Genomic DNA, 21,713 nt, shown 5'->3' with positions numbered 1-21,713 from the left:
AGCAATATCCTTAAACACTTCCTGAGTTGCCAGCCCCTCTTTTCAAAGGTGATGCACCCTCTTTTGTTCCCTTAGAAGCTCCATGCCCATCCAGGCTGGTTGTCTTCCCCATCAGCTCATCTTTCAGCACACAGGGACAGTTTGTTCCTGTGCCTTCAAGACTTCTTTCTTGAAGTCCATCCATCCATCCTGGACCCCTTTGTTTTTAAGGGCTGTTTCCCAAGGTACTCTCCAAATCCATCTCTTGAACAGGCTGAATCTGCCCTCCAGAAGTCCAGAGTGGAAGTTTTGTTGATGCCTGTCCTTATTTCACTGAATATTGAGAACTCTATTCTTTCACAGTCACTGTATGGTGAACAGATGAAGTTCATTTAGTCATTAGGGAATCTCCTGGTGATATCCAGTACCTGGACCCCAGGGAGGCAGCACGCTGCCCTGTGGAATGGATCCAGTTGATCTGCAGGGCCCTCAGCTCCCCTTAGAAGGGAGTCACCTACTACCACTACCCTTCTTCTTAATACTTCAGGCTGTGATGTGTCTGACAGACAAGTGCAACTGGGAGACTCTCCAGACAGAATTTTTTCTTTAGTGTCATCTGCCAGACACTCGAGAGCCAGGGCCTCATACCTATTCTCTCAGGGCACCTGGGAAGGTGATGGGCATCAGGACAGAATTTTATTACCTCCCCAGTAGAGACCCATTTCCATTCCCCACTTTCTCTTAGGTCTCCTCTTGCCTGATCACAAGAAGGGCAGGACTTCTGCTGAGCTTCTCTCAGGATTGGACAGGTGTAACTCCACCAGTTTATTTCTGTTTCGCTCTTCCTGATGCTCCTCAGCCTTTCCACTTCTTAAGTTCTGACACTGGACAGAGCAGATCGTTCTCCTGCTGACACCACACACAGGTGTCTTTCACACTGTTCTCTGATATCAGTACCAGGCTCAGACCTCCCTGCAGCCAGGGGCCTGGACAGCTGCGTCCTTCTTGGGGGGTTCAGTATGAGTTAGTACATTCCTGCTGGCAGCAGCAGCAGCAGCAATGACTTTCCATCGTTTGTAAGCCGTTTCTGGAGAAAAAAAAAAGGCAGGAAGAAGAAAGAAAAAAGGGGGAAAAAAAAGGCAAGCACCTCAAAACCAGCTAAAAGACACAACCCACTACACAAGGAGGGTGGGTGGCTGCACTCTTTCTGCTCAGCCACGCCAAAGCTGAAAAAACGCTGTGCCAAAACTGCCGTGGCAAGCCCCTGGTTGCTGCAGGCCAGGTTGCTCGCACTCCCCGGAGCTATTTCACTTTGCCTGCAATGGACCAGGAGATTGACCCTCGCCTGCTTGAATGGCTGGCGAGAGGGTCCTTTGGTGCCCTGGGCTTCTTGGTTTTCCTCTGTTCTCGATCTCCTTTCCTCCTTCTCTATCTCCTTAGTGTCTGATTTCCATACAAGCTCTGCATGTTAAAAGAAAATCCTTCTCTGGCTACTTCCCTGGGCTGTTATTTTCATGTTTTTCCCACTTGCCTGCCTCAGCCTGGACCCCAGGTGAGCCACTCTCCCCTCAGAAGCAACTATGTTTACCCAGAGTAAACTTCAACTTGGCTTTGGTTCTGTGGGGTTTGTTCCAATTACATGTGTTTTCATGCCAGTTTGTGTCCTAGAGTGCCACCAGGACATTTTGTTCTTCCTTACTTCTGGTCTTAGGGATGGTTTTAGCTCCAGGGCCACTGTCCTGCTGTCAGAGAAGCTTTTGAGATCTCAGAGCAGAGAGGACTTTTTATGAGAGGAGATAGTGCAGGACCCTTTCCCTCTCAGGACATTCTACTAGCATGCACTGGGATGGGACCCAAACAGCTCTGGATCATGAAAAGGCCTCTCCAGGAGTTTGCTGTTTCCTCCTGCACAACAAAGTCCCTTCCCCTTTCAGAGCCTCTGTTTTCATGCATATTGCATCTAAAACCTTGACTGTCACTGAAGGGATGAGGTGCCTGAATTCATCCATTTCCTTTGGAAGTGCTCTGGGATGCTCTTGTGAAAGCAGAGTAGGGAATAGGGCAGGTCCAAAATGGCAGAAACAAAGAGTGATGCTGGTAACATGTAGCTGCAGCCCAGCTTCACCTCCCCTTCTGAGGGAAGTCCTGCTCCATGATTTTGATCTGCCTCCCCCAGGCAGCTCAGTGGTAGGAAAAGCTAACTGAGGTGGCTGCTGGATTCTCCCTCAGCTGTGGCAGAGGCTTTGAGCCAGGAGGTTCTCTTGAGGGATACTGGCTTTGGAAACCTCTCCTGAGCTCGCAAGTGTGGAGTAAAACGACCTGCTGTGCCAGTGAACAGCAAGTTCTCCTCTGATCCATGTGGGACCCCCATGGCTTGGGGTCAGCCCTTGCTGGGGAGCTGCTGCTGCTCCTCCCCAAGTGCTTTCCCTCCTGCACTCACACTTCTCTCTGCAAATACGTGGCTTATTAAATGATCTGCTGGCCTTTTCTCTCCCTGTGGCTGCAGGCAGTACTTGCTCAGGCGCCGAAAAGCGGTGTGCCTGGAAAACTTCATGGAGGAGAGAAAAATGGAGAAGGGCTCTTGTAAAGATCATACTTCCCTCATGAGGAGTGTGGTCCAAGAGGAGATGGCAAAGATACAAGAAGACCCCATGCTGTTCTCCAGTGCCATTTTTTGCATTGAGCCATTGGTAAGTGATAGCTGAGAACCTCATTTTCCTCCTCTTCCTCCTCCCCGTTTTCCTCTTCTTTCTCCCACACACCCTATCCCTGGCCCCTCAGCAGATCCTCAGCTGGCTGGGTGTGCTGAGAAGGAGGACATCAAGTTTCTGGTGCGGCTGCAGAGCTCCCTGCTGGAAGCATTTCTGCCCTGCAGGCTCAAGGCAGGGCTGGGAGCCTGACAGAGCCGAGCTCTGCTGCCAGGGCTCGAGCTCAAGGGTGCTCTGTGCTGTCATTGCAGTGTCCACAGGGAGCAGTTCTTGTAGGCAGGGGCTCCCCCGACACGTGGTGCGTGGGGCTCAGCAGAGGCTGTTGCAGCTCTGCCAGTTCACATACTGACCTCAAGCTTGCAATGGTTCGCTGGAGGCCAAATTCAGCCCAAGGTTAATTATAGACATGCCAATTCCCATCCCCATGTCGTGCAGTATTTCTGAGTGTCCCTTCCAGTGTCATCTGAGAGCATGGACACAAGGGTGGAAGGTTGAAATGGGCCTTTTGAGTTCTCTTGCACACAGGGACAGAAAACCTTTTCCTTTTCTGTTTGTGCAAGCAAACTGCCAAGTCCTCCCACCAACCCGAGCCCTGATTCTGAGTACTGGCATTGTGAGAGATGATGAATGCCTGGTGTCTGCACAGTGCAAAATCCCTTCTCATTTTGGAGTAAACCCCAGAATAAGCCCAACCTCTGCATTCTTTCAAAACAAGTTAAACTAACATTTTTATTTCCAAGGAAGGGGGGATCATGTTCTCTTCTTGGTTACTCCTATGGCCTCTGTTGGCCTCCTATGGCCATCTAAGGCCAAGAGCCACCAGTGCACAGTGGCAGTTGCATCCATCCCACTGTAGGTGACAGCAGCATGATGTGACCAAGAGCTTGTGTCAGAGCAGTAGGAATATTGTGGAGAGTGGGAGCTCATCAGCTGAGCACTGAGAGCTTCCAGCGGTGTGCTGAGCTGGGTTTGGAGTGCTTCCTTGTGTTGTTCACTCATCGCTGATGCTCTAAATAAAGGCTTACAGGACTGTGGTTGAAAACAAGAAATGTGAAGTTTGAAGATAAGTGTTTTGCTGTCCCTTTTCTGTTCTAGGAGGGAGAAATTCAGCCATATAGTTGGGCTGAAATCAAGGTGACCTTCAAACCCTTAGAGGCACTGGAATACCAAATTATGGCTTACTGCAACATCTCAGGTACAGCTCCTTTCCCCTGCTGCTCTCAGCCACAGTGAAGCCACGGTGCAAGCCTGAGCCCACTGGGCTCCCCTGTAACTGCTGGGAAGAGTCCCTGGCCAGCAGGGCAGTGCTGGCATATCCCCACTGGCCCTGCAGCTTCCAGGGAGTCTCCTGTGCAAGGCCAGGGCTCAGAATCCTGTGTCTGGGTTACTGATCCCAGAACAACCCAGGCAGTGCAGGGAGAGGTTTTCCTGCCATGGCTTTGCCAGCATTCCCTCAAAGGCCAAAGAGCTGCAGAGCACAACAGCTTTAGTGAACAGGCACTGAGCCCCTGTAGGCCACTGACCTCCAGGATGGGTCCATTTGCCATGGCTCCATCATCAGGTGGTAGGAGCTGAGTTAGAAATGGGCTCCCTGACCCTGGATCGCTCCCACTGCCCAGGCACCACCAGACCAGAGTGGGTGAGCCCAGGGTGTTTGTAGAAGGAGCACCCTTGGCCAGCACCTGCTTCTGTCCCTGTGTGGGAATTGTCACCTTGCAGCTCAGTCTGTGGAAGTAGAACACAATGCTGAGTGCCAGAAGTTGAGGATTTTGGCAACAAAGTTGTGTGCCACTGGGCCAGGTAGTTTGGTAATTGCCAAACTCTTGATGAGCTTTGTGCCTGCACTGAATGGATTTCTGAGCTCCTCTAAGTGCATGGGAAGGAAACCACAGAATCACAGTATGGTAAGGATGGAAGGGACCTTAAAGGTCATCTAGTCCCAAGGGCCCTGCCATGGGCAGGGACACCTCCCCCTAAACCAGGTCACTCCAAGCCCCATCCAGCCTGGCTCTGAACACTTTCGGGGCTGGAACCTCCACAACACTCCTGGGCAATATGCTTCAGTGTCTCACCACCCACACAGTAAAAAATTTCTTCCCAATATCTAACTTCCTAATATCTAATATTCCTAATATCTTCCTAATATCTAATAACCTAAATTTCCTTTCTTTCAATTTGTACTCATTACACCTTGGCCTATGACTACAGGACTTCAGAAACGTTTTTGACGCAGCAGACTGGTGGCTAAAATTGGAAACTAGCCCAAGGAATGGGTTAGAAATTGCAAGTCAGCCCCAAGGGATATCTCCTGAGGGAAGAGAAGGGTCCATATTTTCTCCTGCAGCATCAGGAGCTGGTTGCATCCAGCTCAGAGTCAGGGACTAGCACCTGAGGCAGCCTGGAAAATGCAGTGTAACAGAGGGAATTATTGTACTGAAATGGACATCTCTCCCCAGGCCGTGAGAGCAGGCTGCCCCTGCACCTCAGAGGGGAAGGCCAAGGACCCTTGGTTGAACTCAGTTGTCCTTCAGGGAACCTTGGGAACATGCTTGCAACAACCCCCACATCTGTGAGGTGAGCAGCAGGGCTTGGGATGGATCCTGATGGCTCCTGAGGCAGCAGCAAGGCTGGTGGAGCTGTGGAATTCCTGCCAACCTGGGCAGTTGTGAGCAGGGAGTATTTGATATAATGGTCAAATCTGGCGGGGTCAGAAAAGTGTGTCAGTCGCTCATGAAGCCCCAGTCCCTGCTTTTGGGCAGCCTTCCTTAGGGATCAGCTGGGAGGCTTCCTGCAAAACAACCCCTTGGCACATGAGAGCAACAGCGGGTCAGACAGCTGCACCTTCAGAGGCTTTTGTGGCAGTGCCAGACACAAGGCACCTTTGTACTGGGCTGTTGAGAAGCAGCTGGAACAAACTGGCTGCGTTTGGGCTCCAGTCCACTGCAAACAGCTTCCAGTCAAGTGTCTGCTGCTCATTCCTGGAAGCCACAGGAAAGCCATCCAGCCTCCTGGCTCAGTGCTGGCCCTTGCAAAGGGCTTGGGAATTCTTCCCCTTGCTGACCAATCCCTCACCACGCTTTGGCCTTAGTGTATTTCTGACTCTAGAAAGAGAAACGTGTTCTTGGGAATAAAGCAAAGGATTTTTCTACCTATTTTCCTCCCCTGACAATGGTATCAAGTTTACAAAAAAATCATGAGAGAGCAACTGAAAGAGGTAGAAAATGAAGCACTGCCTCATGCCGGACACTTTCAAAAGCCTGGCTGGGGAAGGCAAAGACACACAGATTTTTCTTACCAAAAGATGGTGCTGTCTATATATTTAGACACTGATGCCTCCTAATCAATGTATTGTTTTCATGGTGTGAGAAAAGGTGAATGAGTAGATGGTACTGTTGGAGCTGTGCTCGCTGGGGCAGCAGCAGCTCTGTGGTGATTCACTATGCAGCTGCAGTCACCCCATGTTGCTGTCAGGGCCAGGTCTGAATGAGCTTGGTGGTGCTGACCAGAGGTGACTGCTCTGTGTCCATGGGATAACCCCAGGGTGACTGCAGTTATGTGGAGTTACCACAGCTTTGCATGAAAACCTAAAGGCAGACCTTGTCCTGTTGTATCTTTTAACTTCTGCCATTCAGCAGCACATAGCACCTTCTGCCATTTCTGGGTCTTAATTGCATCATTAGAAAACAACTCTCACAAAAAGGCAAGATTCCATGTATATTTCCATTTTGCTTTCTTGCTGCTGCAGGTGAAGCTGATTAACCAAGGAGCTATTAATGCTCCCTTCACCTGTATTCCTTCAACTACAAATGTGGGCTTCTTCAAGTTTGCACCTGAGGAGGGCATCATTACACCAGGCGAGATCCAAACTATTCAGATCTCCTTCAGTGCCACCGTGCTGGGGAGGTTTGAGGAAGAAGTCCGGTTCAGTGTGGCTGGATCTCCTGTGCCTGCAATCCTGACCATCAAGTAAGGACTGTGGGAGCTTGGTGGGCACATCTGGGACATCCCCCACCTTCCTCATTTGGGGGCTGAGTAGAGAAAAAAGGCGTTTCCTGAGGTCTTTGCTCTGCTCTGATCCTGGCATTGCCTTAGTGTGAGGATGCTTCCTGTCCTGTGTGGTACCCAGGAGCTGGAATGAATCTTCCCTGCAGGGATCTCCCTCTGCCTTGGGCTATGGCAGGCAGTGGGATGGATCAGCTTTGGGCAGTAGCTGCTCTGGGATGTCCCCCCTGAACAGCCAGCAAGGCCCCCAGGGCTTTGGAGGTGGGCCAGCCTGGGTGATTCTGCACCAGCAGCAGTGTTGTTAAAACTTCTATTAATAATCCATCCCAGATGGGCAGCAGCAGCAGCCTCACCTCACCTCTCACAGCCATGCTGTGGGGCACGAGCCGTGCTCTCAGCTCCTGTGCAGAGAGTGCCCTGGTAGCTCCTTTCCACAGCCAGGAAAGGGCTGATGTGGGAGACAGGGAACTGTGCAGCAGGAACTGTGCCAAGGACAGGGGCGTCATCCCATGGGCTGGTGCCAAGGCAAGAGATAATCCTGGCCCAGCAAAAGGGAGAAGGGCTGATAGCAGGGGAGGCAGAGCTCAGTCCTCAGCACCACAGCAGCATGAGGGCTTGTCCCTGCTAGCCTGAGCCATGTGCTGCTAGGATCATGTAGGGTAAGCCAGGAGAGTTGATGCTGGCTGCTCTGGAGCTTTGGAGCTGGGCTGCTGCTCTTGGGAGGCACTGGGTCAAGGCAGTAAAGAAATTAAAGCAATCTGCAGTCAATTATACCAATGAGATAAGGGAGATGGAAAAAAAAGAACAAGAAAGTTACTACTTAGCAAGAGAAAAGTGGTGAGTAAGTCTGCCTATAGTAGAGAAACAATCATGCTAGCTTTGTTTTTGGAGGAAAAGTGATGCTTTTTTATTTTGGAAATCAAGAGGGAACCTTTGACCATCACATAATTGATGCTCCTCTGTCCCTCCCCCAAATTGCTCATGGGATTTTATTACATAAGCAGCTTTCTCCTTGAGCAAGGGCAGGTGTCTCTTGTTGAGAGGTGTAGAGCAGAGCCAGTGGCAGTCCTATGAACACAATAGGAGGCACAGTTCACTGGTCCTTGATTTTTAACCAGAAGGCAGAGTGGGCATTGATTGGCATCTGCCATGAAATAAACTCGTGAGTGTTGTGCAGCTTCAAGTGCTGATTTTCAGTTGGTGACTTTTGGAGTCTGTCTGCTGAGGTCAAGGACAGGTGAGGTGCTGTGCTAGATGCAGGACACCCTTGTTTGGTTGTTGAAGCTATTGCTCTTGTCTGTGCCAGCTGGTGCACTGCTGACAAGCTGCTCCTTTCCTCTAGGATTCATCTGTCCACTGCGTAGAACTGTTGCTGCTCTTTTCAGAGGATGTTTGGGGCTCCCCTGGATTCATGTCTCAAAACTGTCTGTAATAATTGCATGGGTCAAACTCCTGAGAAAGCTCCTCCATGGGAGCAGCAGTTCCAGCTCAGAAGTAGCAAAGCAGGGAACCTGTGGCTGGAAAGGCTGGTTACAGAAGTTTGTGGAGGCACCTTTATGTCCATCACTTTACAGATGGGGAAACTGAGGCACAGGGCAATGTCTGGGTGTGTGTTCAGGGTCCTTCATGGGGCCACCAGCAACCATGGGGCTTTTCCTGCCTGCCCTGAGCCCAAAGCCCCATCAGTGGCTGTTGGCTGCTGGCCACTTGGCTTTAGCTGCCTCCTGTCCACAGGGGCCCTGTGCCGAGTACATGGTGGTGTGTTGATTTGAGCCCCGCAGTGCCCTGACACCAGGTTTTATGCCCCCAAGCCACAACACTGGACCTTTGCAATTCCCTTTAACCAAGCCATGTCCTCCTCTGTCCTCGCCATTGCAGGGGCAATGTGACTCGATCAACTTTACACTTCGACCTCGATGAGCTCAGCTTCGGGGACATCTCCTTTAGTGAGTGTTCCCTGGGCTGGGACACAGCGTGAGGGATCTGTGTGTTCCACAATGGAGCACTTGAACATCCAAAGCATCCCTCACTCTTGTTCTGCCACAGCAGCCTCTTCAGGGTGTGAACTCCAGGGCTGGTGCCTCAGGTAGCATTCTGCCATTGTGAGATCAAATAGAACCAAGGCATAGAAAGTCAGTATTTTCTGGTGTCTCTGTCCTGCTTTAAAAGGCAGATGTCTGCCAAAGAAGGTGGGAATCCTCCTGGAATGGAAAGATGACCCCCTCCCCCCAAATTATTATACCTCTGAAATTACAGGGCTCACAGACAAAAACATGGGAAAAGGAATAGCAGTTCTTTACTAGAATATATCAGCACAAACAACAACACAATAAGCAGAAGTTTCCAACCTGTCAAACAGTGTTTTTCTCCTTTGGTGTAATTATGATCACAGCAGGAGGAGGTGAAGGCTCTGGCAGGGCAGTGATCCCCTCCCAGCCGGCACTGGCAGGGAAGGAAGGAAGGAAGGAAATGGGAAATGCTCCTTTTGCAAACTCACGGGCAGAGGGAATCTGGGCACTGCCCAGCAGCAGCAGGCAGGAGCGGGGAAGGCAGGCAGGCTGGATCCCAGCGCTGAGCCGCAGCCCAGGGCAGTCCCGGGCCAAGCACACAACCTCCCGCAGCAGCAGCAGCAGCCGACCTTCCATCCCGAGCGGGAGGAAGGGAAGCTCCGCTCCCTGCCGAACCTCGGGTCCGGCCTCACAGCCGCCCACGGCATCACGCCACAACTCCCAAAAACTCCGAACGGAGAAGCCCACCCCCAGAGCCAAAACCCCCCAAGACCCCTATCCCCCCTCTTCACTACAAAGCCTAAACCCGTAATAATGATTTTCATTAACTTTTTAAGAAAACTAATTGCCTTTCCTGAGCTGCTTCTTCTCCACCCTGCATCACCACTGAGGCACTTGTTAAGTTGCCTTTTGAATAAATGAAACAAGAAAGGCAACAGGTAGAAATATGGTTCTGAAACAAGAGCTTCATCCTGCTTAGTCCGATTTAATTCCTAAAGTCTCTTTAGCTAAGGCAGCTGTTGTATCTTTACTTCTTTTTAACTGCTGGCTGTTGTCTGCATGTGGTGACCTCAGTCTCATTTGAGGTTTTGACATCTATGTTTGTCCTTTTTGTGCCTCCCTTGCCTCCCTGCTGGAGTCATTGCTGGAGCTGGCAGTGGTCACTGTTGATGGGCACAGAGAAGCTCTGGGCTGTACCTGCAGTTGTTTTTTCTCCCCATCTGTGTTCCAATGAGTCTGGGTGAGCAGGCCCAGGGAGAAGCCTCCTCCCCACAGGGCTGGCCAGCCCAGCCAGATGTCCACTGCAGAGCAGGTCGTGGCTGCTGTCCAGGCTCTGCAGGGCATCCCCACCATGCCTGGCTGGATCTGACTTTCCAGTACAGAAAGCAAATCTCAGAGCTAAAGTGGGGTAAGCCCTTGCAGGCAGCAATCACGGTGAGCAGCACGGGTGTGATGTCCCCGTTTGTTGGGTGAGGTGGGCCATGGTTCCCAATTGCTAATCTCAAAGCAAGGCTCAGGTTTGCCCCCAGCTGAGTGGGCTCTGAGCTGTCAAGTACTCAGTCTGTTTGGCCCAAACCAAGAGCTGCCTTAAGGGTCCTGCAAAGGAGAACTGCGTTAGGGTGCTTTGGATCACGTTCTAGTTCCTGACAGCATCCTCACTTTCTTTTGCTGTAGCCTCTTCTCAATGACGACTCACTGTTTATAGATCTTGAAAAGGGTGGGAGTGTTGGTAGCCTTAACAGGGAATTTTACAGCTTGAATTCTCAGAGTAAATCCTCGGTCTGGGTGCAGACCCATCACTGAGAGATAACTGGTGCTGGTTTGAGGCAGGTGAGGGAGCTCTTCCCCATCACAAAGAGAGAAGCTTGCAGTATTCAGCAGGGCTAGGAGTAGGCATTTTCAAGGCTGCAGTTTGGAATCAGTGTCAAAGGTAATTAAGTGATGATGAATTTTTCCTGCAGCTTCTCGGTGAGCTGTAGTTCAGACAATAAAGAGCTAAACTCCAGTCACACTTTCATCCTACCGGGATATTCACCCCAAGGGTTATGTCATAATTGGTGCCTAAATGGATATTTGTGTCCTTTCCTAGGCTTTCCCTACACCCAGAGCTGTCGCTTGACTAACACCTCCTCGGTGCCAGTGACGTTCAAGCTCCGCGTGTTGGACGATGGCACCCAGCCTTCTGTGAACGTCTTTGATCAGATACACAGCGACAGTGACCCGTCCTGGAGGGAGGGAATTCGTTTTTATGTGGAGCCAAAGGAGTTTACAATGAATCCCAGCCAAGGGACCATCCTGCCCCAGGGACACCAGGATATCGAGGTATGGGAAGAGCCCAGCCACAGATGCTTCAGCATCAGGGCTGAAGCTTCCCTGGAGTGTGGGAGGGCTTTAGCTCTGGTGCCAGCTTTGAGCACTTGGAGCCCTGTGTGAGTGAGAGATCTGCACTGGTGAAAGGCCTCTGCTGGCTGGCTTCCTTGGGATGTTCCTCAAGGAGCACCCTGTTGTTTCTAAAATCACAAGCTGAGATCACATACCATATGGTCAAGTACTGAAGCCATTCTTGTGCTTTTTGAGAGAGATTTCTTTGACTGCAAGTGGGCAGAGGGAGGATGAGGACAGAAGGTGGCTGTTAGAAGAATGTCATTGTAAAAAGCAGTTTGCTTCTCGGTCTCATTTCCCTTCTCCTGGGGAGCAGAATGATTTGTGCTCACTGCAGGGAACTCCAGTGGAGACAAAAAAATGCAGCCATGAACTGCCCAGCACCTGCTGGGCCCCACTTTGCCCTCAGCTTCCTGCTGTAGAGCTGAACTCATTCTGTTCAAGTCAGATTTCCTCTGCATTTATGTCATTGCAGTCAGATGAAAAATTGGCCTCTTAATTTGAATACAGTGGTCCATAGAGCTTTAGTCTAATGTTTTAATTTGGCTGACCTATGCCCTGATACCAAGGTGTGTTTAACAAATCTGGTCTTGCCAGAAGACTTTTGCTACTCTGAGACTGTGCTCTACACATGGGCCAGCAGAAGAATAAAGGCAAAATCTGCCCTTTCCTTACCATGAAACAAGAGCTGGAGGATATCACACGTGGGTAATGAGCTTTTGTAAGGAAGAATTCACTGCTCTTCTCTTCCACCAAGTGACCCTGTGTTCCAACACAGTGATGGAATTCTGTCGGAGAATGCTGGTGGACCTGGAGGGTGTTGGCGAGGGAGTGGCATCACTGGTCATCACAGCCAGGTACCAGCCCTTCCCTGGCCTCCCCCAGCCGCTGCCTTGCACGGGGTTTGCCGGCTGCAGCTCCCAAGGAGAAGTGCTGTCTAATGACCTCCTGTTGTGCCTAGCTGGACATGAGAACAGCGGTGCTTGGACATCAGCCTGTGCTGAAAAGCACCCCTGCTCACTGCCCAGCACGGCTCTGGGCCCTTTCCTAAAGGGACCAGGAATGATAAATTTTATTGGTCTGGGTTTTGGTGCTTGAGCTGGAGCAAATTTCCTGAGGCCTCCTCTTCTTCTTCCTGCAAGAGGTGGAGTTGTGCTGGTTGTGACCACCCTGCACTGGTTTGGCACACACAAAGCAGCCTGCTGAGAGTCAGGGTCTGGTTCTGTCAATGAGGACACATGGCAGGGGGAAGTGGCTCACAGAAAGAGTGGTGAGGGCAAGGTCTTAGGAGGGGAAAACAGCCCTTGATGAGGCAGGTCAGCTCTAGTTTTCCTCCTTCCTCTGCTTCCTGTTTTGAGCTTTAATGTTCTCAGACTCGACCCAAAAGTCGTTCTTGCTGCAGCAGAATTCCATCCTGCTATGCTGCTCTGGCTGTCATTTAATGACAGGAGGGATGCAGTTCCCTGGTGCTGTTCCCTGTTCCAGGCAGAGCCAGTCAGTGCCTGGGCTGCCATTTTGTCAAGCAAGTGCAACTGGGGACAGTCAGTGCATGGAGCTGTGGAGTGAGGGACCGAGGGAGCTGTAGGACCTGGGAGGGGAGATCACCCACTCTGCAGGGCAGGGGGTGTCTCATACCCTCCAAGGCTGGGGCAAACAGCTGAGTTCTCAAGCAGGGCAGCAGCACCGTGGGAGAGAAGAGAATAATTTTTACTGAGTTGCTAGAGTTGTGTGTTCCTTGAGCCCTAGTGAGCACTGATCCTTGTTGAGAAGGCTTCCCCAGAGATCACTGGGACTGTTACAGGAGTCCTTGCAAGCCCCCTTGGGAAAAGGAGGAGCTGAGGCAGCCCCTGCGGAACAAAGTGCTTTGCCTGGGGCAGTTGGCAGCCTCTGGCGCTGCCGCTCAGGGTTTGCCCCTCCTTTACAAGACATGTTTGACCAGGAAGACTTTGAAGGCAATTTACCACTGTAGGGTTGTTAAATGTCCGTTTGACAGTGACAAATGTGTTATGCTCCATTTCACAATCTTTGGGGGTAAACATTCTCCATTCTCTCAGTGTCTCATTGCCCGGGGTCATCTTTTGCCCAGGTGTCTCGTTCCTGAGCTGCACGTGTACCCCCAAGTCCTGCTGTATGATGAGTGCCGGCCGAAGGTGCCATACCAGAGGAAGTTCCTCATTGCAAATAGCACCAATCTTCCTGGCTGCTACGGGCTTATTCCCCAGGTTTGGCATCGCATCCAACTCCTCCTCTCCTCCTCCTCCTCTCAAATATTACTGAGGAGATATTAGGGTAAAAAAGGGTTTGGATAAGGCCTTGCTGGTTTCTGTTCTGTCTTAAAGATCTGCTGAGAACAGGATCCTACCTGAATGTAAACTTCAGGATGTAGTTTAACTTCCTGAGGATAGTTGATGTTCCAGTCTTCAGGGTGTTTTCTTGTGGGCGATATTAGAGGGTTGTGAAAAGCTGCTGCATCCACAGACACCAGTGCCTGTGCTGGCAGCCTCCTTGCAGGAACCCCTGAGAATGCTAAGCCTACAATTCTTGCATCTTGTTTGTGCCTTTTACCTTTGTCCTGGGGATGTTTAAAAATGTGTGTAAGTTGCTGTTGCGGTGGATGTTAAGGAGTGTAAAATTTCTTCAGAGGTCCCTCTGAAGCTGCATTTGATTCTGTCCCTGCCAGGAACACAAGGAGGACTCTCCTGTGTTCTACTCCAGCCACAAACCCTGTGGGATTGTCCAGCCTCACAGCATTGCAGAGATTCCAGTTACAATTGAAGTCCAAACAGTGGGCAAGCATCTTATCGGCGTGTTTGGGGATGAGAGAAACCCACTGGTGAGTGCAAGGGGAGATGTGTGCCTTTGTGCAACTGCTCCTGGCAGGGTGCAGAGGTACAGGGATTCTCCTGGGAAAAACAGGCACAGGCTGCTGAGGAGGACAGGAGGGATCGGTGGCACAAACAGCTCACACCTTAGAGGTGGTAATCTCAGTGTCTGACACAGAAGGTAGTTCATCTAAGCAGCAATCAAGGATAATTTTAGTTAATTGTTCTTTAAAATGCTATTAACTTTGGAAACACCTGTTTTTAAATGTCATCTCTCTGAGCACAAAAGAGGATGTCAGACTTCTGGGAACCTTGAGCTTTCTGTAAAAGAAAAGAAAGCTGGCATTTGAAGAGTGGTTGCGAGGACTTAAACTTACATGTTTTAATATAAGACATGGAAATGATGGTGCCAAACATCTGAACCTGGGCCATTGTGGCACTGCATGTAAATCAGCAGAAAGGACAGGCAGTGCAGGCTGTGCCAGGGAGCCTGAAGTTTGACAAAACAGTTGCTTTCAACTATCAGGCTGCTTACCTTAAAGAGGAGGGTTTCTCCCCACCAGAATAACCAGTTGTTTAACTGTCAGCCTGGTCTTAACTTGAGATTTCTTGCAAAGATTTTGCCTGTCGACCAACAATTTGTAGTTTAAAAGGTTCTCTTACTTTAATCCTTTTAAATTTGGAGGTGAATATATATTTTTTTCCCCAAAAAAGCCCAGCATTTCAGGTGAAGAGTGGTAGCTGTCCCTAAAGAAATAACTTGAGTGGAGTTGAGCTGGTTAAGCTTTTTTAGCTTTCCCTGTTGTGGTTTGTTTTGTTTTTTTCAGGGTTTTTGGTGGGTTTTTTGTTTTTTGGGTTTTTTTTAATCTTTCTTGCCTGCTTCCTGGAATAGAGATCAGAATTACGGAGCTCTGGACAGCTGGCAAAAATCTACCCAAGTCCAAGGCTGATAGTGTTTGGCAGGATCCCAGCACTACAGCCTACTTCTCGAAATTTTACCCTCTTCAACAAAGGTCTCATCCCTAAAGACTTCAGGATAGACATTGTAAGCATCTGTGGGGCTGTTTTCCAGGGAAATAGACTAGTCAGTAGCAGCCATGACTTGGTTTTTAAATGTAAGATTTCCATATTGCCCTGTGTGAGAGGAGGCAAGATACTCCAATATTCTATCTGAGCGAGGCAAGAGGAACCTGGCTCTGGAGTGGTGTTAGCTGGGGCACCCCTCAATGAAATCAGTTGCAGAGATATTGGAGCAGAATCTAGTCTGGATTGTGTTGACAAGTTCTCCCTTAATTTTATCTTTTGTCTTTAGCTCTGATATCAAGAGAAACCTGTGGTCCTTTGCTCCCCAGAGAACATGGATTTCCCCATGGTTTCCCTGTTCCATCTTCACTTGCTTTGTGCCAGACTGCTGTTCATAATAGAGAGCAGAGTGCGGGGTCTGTCCTCAGACTGCTCGTGGGGAGGCATTTTTCACACCTCCTGTGGGTCAGGCTAGCTGGGCTGTCCACACAAAGACATGTGGGGCTGTGCACCCCTGCAGTCTGTGATCTCTGTGCCATTGAAGAGCATCTTTGGGCACCAGCTGCAGAGAAAGGCAGTTTAATATTGGAGGCTGCAGAGGGCAGAAGGAGCTGGGGCTGCTCCCCTGGCAGGGGGAGCAGAGCTGGTGCAGCCAGGAAGGCCTTGTAGGCTGGGCCTGCGGCTGGGTGGGATGTTTGCTGGATGGGGAGATCCATGAGGGGCTTGAGGTTTGTTTTTCTTCATGCTGGGTGTGTTGGACTTGTGGGGTTGGTTAAAACCTGATACGAAGGACTTGTTTGTGGCTGTGGGTAAAGCATTAGGCCATGTGGGAGAGTCCAGCCACAGCCTCCTGGGCCAAGGAGGGGCATGGATTTTCCTCTTGCTGCTATTCCCGCCGTTTGGGGGATAAATGTAACCTCAAAGTGAGGGATTTTTCCAGGACAGCTTTCTCTAACTCCACAATAGAATTCTGCTTTCAGCCTCTGCAGGGAGCAATGCACCTTGGCTGGGTGGTCATGGTGTGTAAAGGATGGGTTTCACATGCTGGTAGCAGGGAGCTGTGTCTGCACAGCTGTGCTGGTGCAAGGCCTTTCCTCCCTTCTTTGGGCAGCTTCCAGCTCTTTTACCCAATCTGTGAAATCCATGAAAAACCAGATGACAAGAGTTTTAGGGAACAGTGAGCCGTGCCCACAGAGCACATGTTGTCCAGTTTTCTTTCTGCTTCCTGTTTTCCTGCTCTGCTCTTACCATTTGGAGGTGACTTTTCCAAAGCAGAGGGTACTGGGGCACCTCTCTACAGCTGATGATTGGTGGGAAGTGAGGGCTTCGGTCATTTAGGGGATGTTGAGAAGCACTGATGGCCCCTTGGGAAAGAATAGTTTGGTGCTGGGGATTTGCACAACTGGTTTTACAGAGATATTCTTCAGGCTCTCAGCATTATCCTCCAGCTGTGTGGTTTCTGGAGTGGGATTGGAGCAGTCCTGGCTTCCTCTGGCCTTGAGCCTTTGTGAGAAGCCAGGAGAGAGAAAGCAGCTTTCCTTGGCACACACTCCAGAGAAAGACTGGGGAAGGAACACTCTCCTGAGGATAAGCATCCCTTGGGTGTAGTAGATAGGGACAGGCGAACGGAAGATTTCGGGATGTGACGGAAAGTAAGACCCCCATCCCCCTGTCACCCTGCAACGTGTTATCCATTACCCCAAAGAATGTAACCACACCTAACCCAGTAGTCTTCCACTCCTGACTAACCCTAGAGACCCTGCCAACCCCCCCTGACGTAGCAGCGTCCCCTAAGACTATTTAAACCCATGAGATGAGATAATAAACGCTTTCGACCATCCACCACATTGGTGTCCTGCGTGTGTCGTTAGACCGAGTGGCCCAGGGGAGACTGGGCTGCCGTGCTGTTCCTTACAACCAGGTCACCGTTGTCTTCCATGAAGGCAACATAACTGGTGCTGAAGCCCGGAAATAATTCGCTCGGGCAGCGGGTGTCGCCTGGACAAGAGCAGCAGCCAGACCGGTGAAACCGTGTTCTCAGCGAGGGAGACGTCCCAGGACCCGCGGTCGTCATGGATGCCATCGCCAGGGTCGTAAGTGAGGTTCATAAGCAATGGGGAATTGAGTGTAAGCTCAAAGACTTTTATCTTGCTATAGCAAGGCTGCTTGAGCTTGGGGCAATTGAACGCCCTGTGAATGTTTTGCATCCGGAGATATGGGAAAAACTCACAGCCGTGCTGGCCGATGACACGAAATCCTTAGGCAGTGGCAGAAGCCTTAAGGCATGGGGCAAAGTAGAGAAAGCCCTGTGCAGAGCAATAGAAGAGCAGGAGACATGGAGCACCGCGCGTACGTGTTTATTAGTTACACCCAAGCTAGGCGTAGGAGCGGCAACGCAAACCGGCCCTGAGGACGATCCGCCCGGGAGCGGGGATCCGGGGGGGCCCGGCGCGTCGCCCCCCACCCCGGCCCGGGGCCCGGGACCCCCCGCGGAAACCTCCCAAAAATCCGTGGCTTCCCCATCCGCCCCACCACTGCCGGTCAGTGACCCGCTGCCGGAGGTGCAGCAGCGCGCAGAGTTCTTTTGGCGGGGACTGGCGGGGGAAGCCAGACGCACGGAGGCCGCGGCTCGGGAGGAGATCCTACCCACGCCGCCCCCGTATCCCTTTGAAAATGGCGCCGGCAGCCAAGGGGAGGGGCGGGGCGCGGGCAGTCTCGGCACGAAGAGCCCAGAGGCGCGGAGTTCTGCTAATGCGCGTGTGCGGGAGAAAGAGGAGGAGAGCGGCAGAGGGCTCGGAGCCAATCGGCAGCCGCGCCTGACGCCACTACCATGTAAGGGAGGAACCCCCCCCTGCAGGAGGCAGGGCGAGCCCGGGGGGCGGCAGCGGCGCCACCCCCGGGGGGAGGAGCGGGGTCGGAGCCGCACAAAACGGCACCGAGCCCCGGAAGTGCGCTGGCATTTGACTTCCGACTCTGAGTCCAGCAGCAGCTCCGGCAGCTCGGAAGAGCTGTTGGGAGCCGGCTGGGACTCTGAGACGAAGAGAATAGAGCCAACGCAATTTAAAACAAAACCAAGTAAAGCTTTAAGCCGCACCGAAAAGCAGCCACAATACGAACCAGCCCAGTTTACTGACTGGGGAGAAATAAAAATAGCCTGTGCCGAGTGGTCCCCAGCGGCTGCCGTACAAACCTTCCCGGTGAGGATCACCGGCCCGGAAGGGAACCAGCAGAGGGTATATGCCCCGGTAAACCCAAAAGATGTACAGTCAATTGTCAAAGCCATTGCAGAAAAAGGAATCAATTCGGCCATGGTCTCCACATTAATCGATGGTCTTTTTAGTAATGACAACCTGCCTCCCTTTGATATCGAACGAATAGGTCGCATGATACTTGATGGTGCCGGAATGATTGTGTTTAGACAGGAATGGGAGGATAATTGTACAAAGCTGTTAGCCCAAGCATCTGGCGCGAGGCAGCCACTACGCGGATCGACGTTATCCAGGCTTATGGGAAAGCACGATGATATGATCACGCCTCAGCAACAAGCCACGCAGATGCGGGCTGAGGAGGTCAGGGCGACCACTCGGGCTGCTAGGGAGGCTATTCGTGCAGCCTCCCGGGTCGTGGCCAAGCCGTCGCCGTGGTCCACCGTGAGGCAGGCAGAGCGAAAGCTTCACACAGTTCGTAGATCGCCTGCAGGCAGCGATAGACTCCTCTACCCTGCCGGCAGAGGCAAAGGGCCCCGTGGTAGCTGACTGCTTGCACCAGCAGTGCAACTCTGTCACCAAAGATATCTTACATTCCCTGCCAGCCGGAGCCAGCCTGGCTGACATGATCAGACATGTAGTAAGGGAAGAGCACCTGACACCCATTCAGGCAGCCGTCCACACCCTGACCAGTGCCATGGCGTGTTTCAAGTGTGGTGAGGCAGGTCACATCGCGGTGAGCTGTCCCCAGCCGTCATGGCAGCCCACCGCGGCGCCTCCACCCCAAGCACGCCCGAGAGGAGCCTGTTGGAGCTGCGGGAGGAAGGGGCACCTCGCTAAGGAATGCAGGTCCCAGCCCCAGGGAAACGGGAGAGGGAGGGGGCGTGCGGGCCACACTCAGCCTCCTCCCGCCGCGAATGCAAGGCGGCTCATCTATGCCAACCCCCAGTGGGACGGGGTGCCCTTATACCCCATACCCACACAGGAGGCAGCCAGCTTGGTACCCTCGCCAGCGAATTTCGCAACACAGCCTGCAGTACCTTCGTACCCACTACCACCGCAAGCAGCGCCCGTGCCGCAGGGTCAGCAGGGGATGCCCCAGAACGGGACCCCTGGGTGGCCCTGGCCATGAAAATAGGGAAGGAGCCTCCGAAGATGGGCGGGACGTGCCGTCTTTATGGCAGTCAGGACCCCCATGTCATAGGGCTTCAGTTTTGGGCAGACACAGGAGCAGACTGCTCGATTTTTCCCCAAGCACTGTGGCCCCAACACTGGCAATGCAAAGAAGTCCCCCCAGTGAACGGAGCGGGAGGGCCATCCCGAGCTTGGAAAAGCACCCAATTAGTAGCCATAATGCTTCATACAAAAAAGGGACCAGAACAAACAGTAGCAATCCACCCCTATATTTTGCAAAACTCTCCACCCCTGATAGGAAGGGACATCCTTGCTATATTAGGAGTCAGGATTACAAATTTATATTAAGGGCCACTGCCGTACACCCACTGCTGCCAATCAAACTGACTTGGAAATCACCAGACCCCGTATGGGTTGAGCAGTGGCCCCTGTCAAAGCCTCGAATGGCAGCCTTGCTGGATCTGGTCAACCTCGAGCTGCAAAAGGGTCACATAGAACCCTCCACCAGCCCGTGGAACACCCCTGTGTTTGTATGCTAGAAGCTACCTTTCTAACCCTAAACGAAACCAAACCGAACCTGACTAACTCCTGTTGGCTTTGTTATGATGTTAAACCCCCTTTCTACGAAGGCATTGCTTTAAACACCCCCTTCAGTTACTCCACAGCCAGTGCCCCCCACCAGTACAGATGGGACACTCCCCGCAGAGGAATCACCCTGAGTCAAATCACAAGACGGGGCAAATGTTTAACAATGCAACCTTAGCAAAGCAGAAAGGCAACTTCTACACTGCAGTTGTCAAGCCCAACAGAAAAACCAATAAGTGGGTGGTCCCATCCGCGTCTGGGATGTGGGTTTGCCAGCGATCCGGAGTGAGTCCTTGTGTGTTCCTTGCCAAATTTAATGACTCTATTGACTTCTGTGTCCAAGTTCTGATTGTTCCTAGGGTCCTGTACCACTCAGATGAAGAAGTGTACCACTTTTTCGAAGAACCTGACAGACTCCACAAAAGAGAAATAATCACAGGTATAACTATCGCAATGCTGCTCGGCCTGGGAGCAGCTGGTACAGCCACTGGTGTCTCAGCCATCGCAACCCAACAGCACGGACTCTCTCAGCTGCAAATGACATTTGATGAAGACCTGCAGAAGATTGAGAAATCTATGTCCTATCTAGAAAAATCAGTCTCTTCGCTTTCAGAAGTAATTTTACAGAATAAGCGAGGACTAGACCTCTTGTTCATGCAACAAGGAGGACTGTGTGCAGCTTTGAAAGAGGAATGCTGCTTTTATGCAGATCATACGGGAGTCGTTAAAGACTCCATGGCAGAACTCCGAGATAGACTGGCTCAGAGAGACGGGGAAACCCAGCAGAGTTGGTTCGAATCCTGGTTCAATCAATCACCTTGGCTCACCACTTTAATTTCCGCCCTGGTAGGTCCGCTAGCAATACTGCTTTTAGCTGTTATTACCATAGGACCATGCCTGCTGAACAAGCTGGTCTCGTTTGTTCAAGCCCGTCTAGAACAGGCGAACATTCTGTTCGTGGGCCAGCAACAAATGCTGTAAACCAAAAACTGCGAACACAGTCAGTTGCAAAAGCCTTCGAAACTCACCTTGCGAGAGTTACTCAGGTTTACCAAACCCCTTTTTCCTTACCAAGTAACAAGTTTGTACCTCACTCCAGTGCCTATATCTACGACTACCTCATTTTATTTATGAAAAGGAGGGGGGAGATGTAGTAGATAGGGACAGGCGAACGGAAGATTTCGGGATGTGACGGAAAGAAAGACCCCCATCCCCCTCTCACCCTGCAACATGTTATCCATTACCCCAAAGAATGTAACCACACCTAACCCAGTAGTCTTCCACTCCTAACTAACCCTAGAGACCCTACCAACCCCTCCTGACGTAGCAGAGTCCCCCAAGACTATTTAAACCCGTGAGATAAGATAAACGCTTTTGACCGTCCACCACATTGGTGTCCTGCGTGTGTTGTTAGCCCGAGTGGCCCAGGAGAGACTGGGCTGCCGTGCTGTTCCTTGAAACCAGGTCGCCGTTGTCTTCCATGAAGGCAACACTTGGGTTGGGCAGAAATGGGTTAATTAGGTGAGTCCGTTAAAGGAGGGGAAAAGACAAGTTGTAGGAGTTCTGCTGTTGCCCAATACTCTATTTTAGGGATTTTAAGCCTTTATGATTTTTATCATCCCCTCTTTAGTCTTTTTTTCCACAAGACACGAGGGTGTATGGTTCCCATCCTAAATGCATATTATGCTTGTCTTACAGCCTTGCAAACCCCATTGTTACACCATTGAACCCAGAGAAGGAGTGATCCCTGCTAGGGGTCAGGTGCCTGTGACTGTCACAGCAACCCTGGATGACACTGGACTCTTTGCTGACACTATCCAGCTGTTCACTGGGGACAGCCTTTGGACTGCCTGTCGGCTGGTG

General features: G+C 51.4%; 1 protein-coding gene across 1 annotated transcript in view; it reads left to right on the top strand.

Moving 5' to 3' along the window:
• LOC146766362 (axonemal central pair apparatus protein HYDIN-like) overlaps window positions 1-21,713 on the top strand; it is a 76,579-nt gene that overhangs the window by 20,240 nt on the left and 34,626 nt on the right. Inside the window, 7 exon segments of the mRNA XM_085589343.1 lie at window positions 2,486-2,669; window positions 3,783-3,882; window positions 5,144-5,256; window positions 6,433-6,653; window positions 16,890-17,018; window positions 17,471-17,584; window positions 18,344-18,575. Of these exon segments, the coding sequence (XP_085445469.1) occupies window positions 2,486-2,669; window positions 3,783-3,882; window positions 5,144-5,256; window positions 6,433-6,653; window positions 16,890-17,018; window positions 17,471-17,584; window positions 18,344-18,575 (1,093 nt within the window).

Source organism: Lonchura striata, chromosome 11, assembly GCF_050655825.1.
Source record: "Lonchura striata isolate lonStrDom1 chromosome 11, ASM5065582v1, whole genome shotgun sequence".
In the NCBI taxonomy this organism is placed as follows: Eukaryota; Metazoa; Chordata; class Aves; order Passeriformes; family Estrildidae; genus Lonchura; species Lonchura striata.
This window is presented reverse-complemented; position numbering and strand designations above follow the sequence as displayed.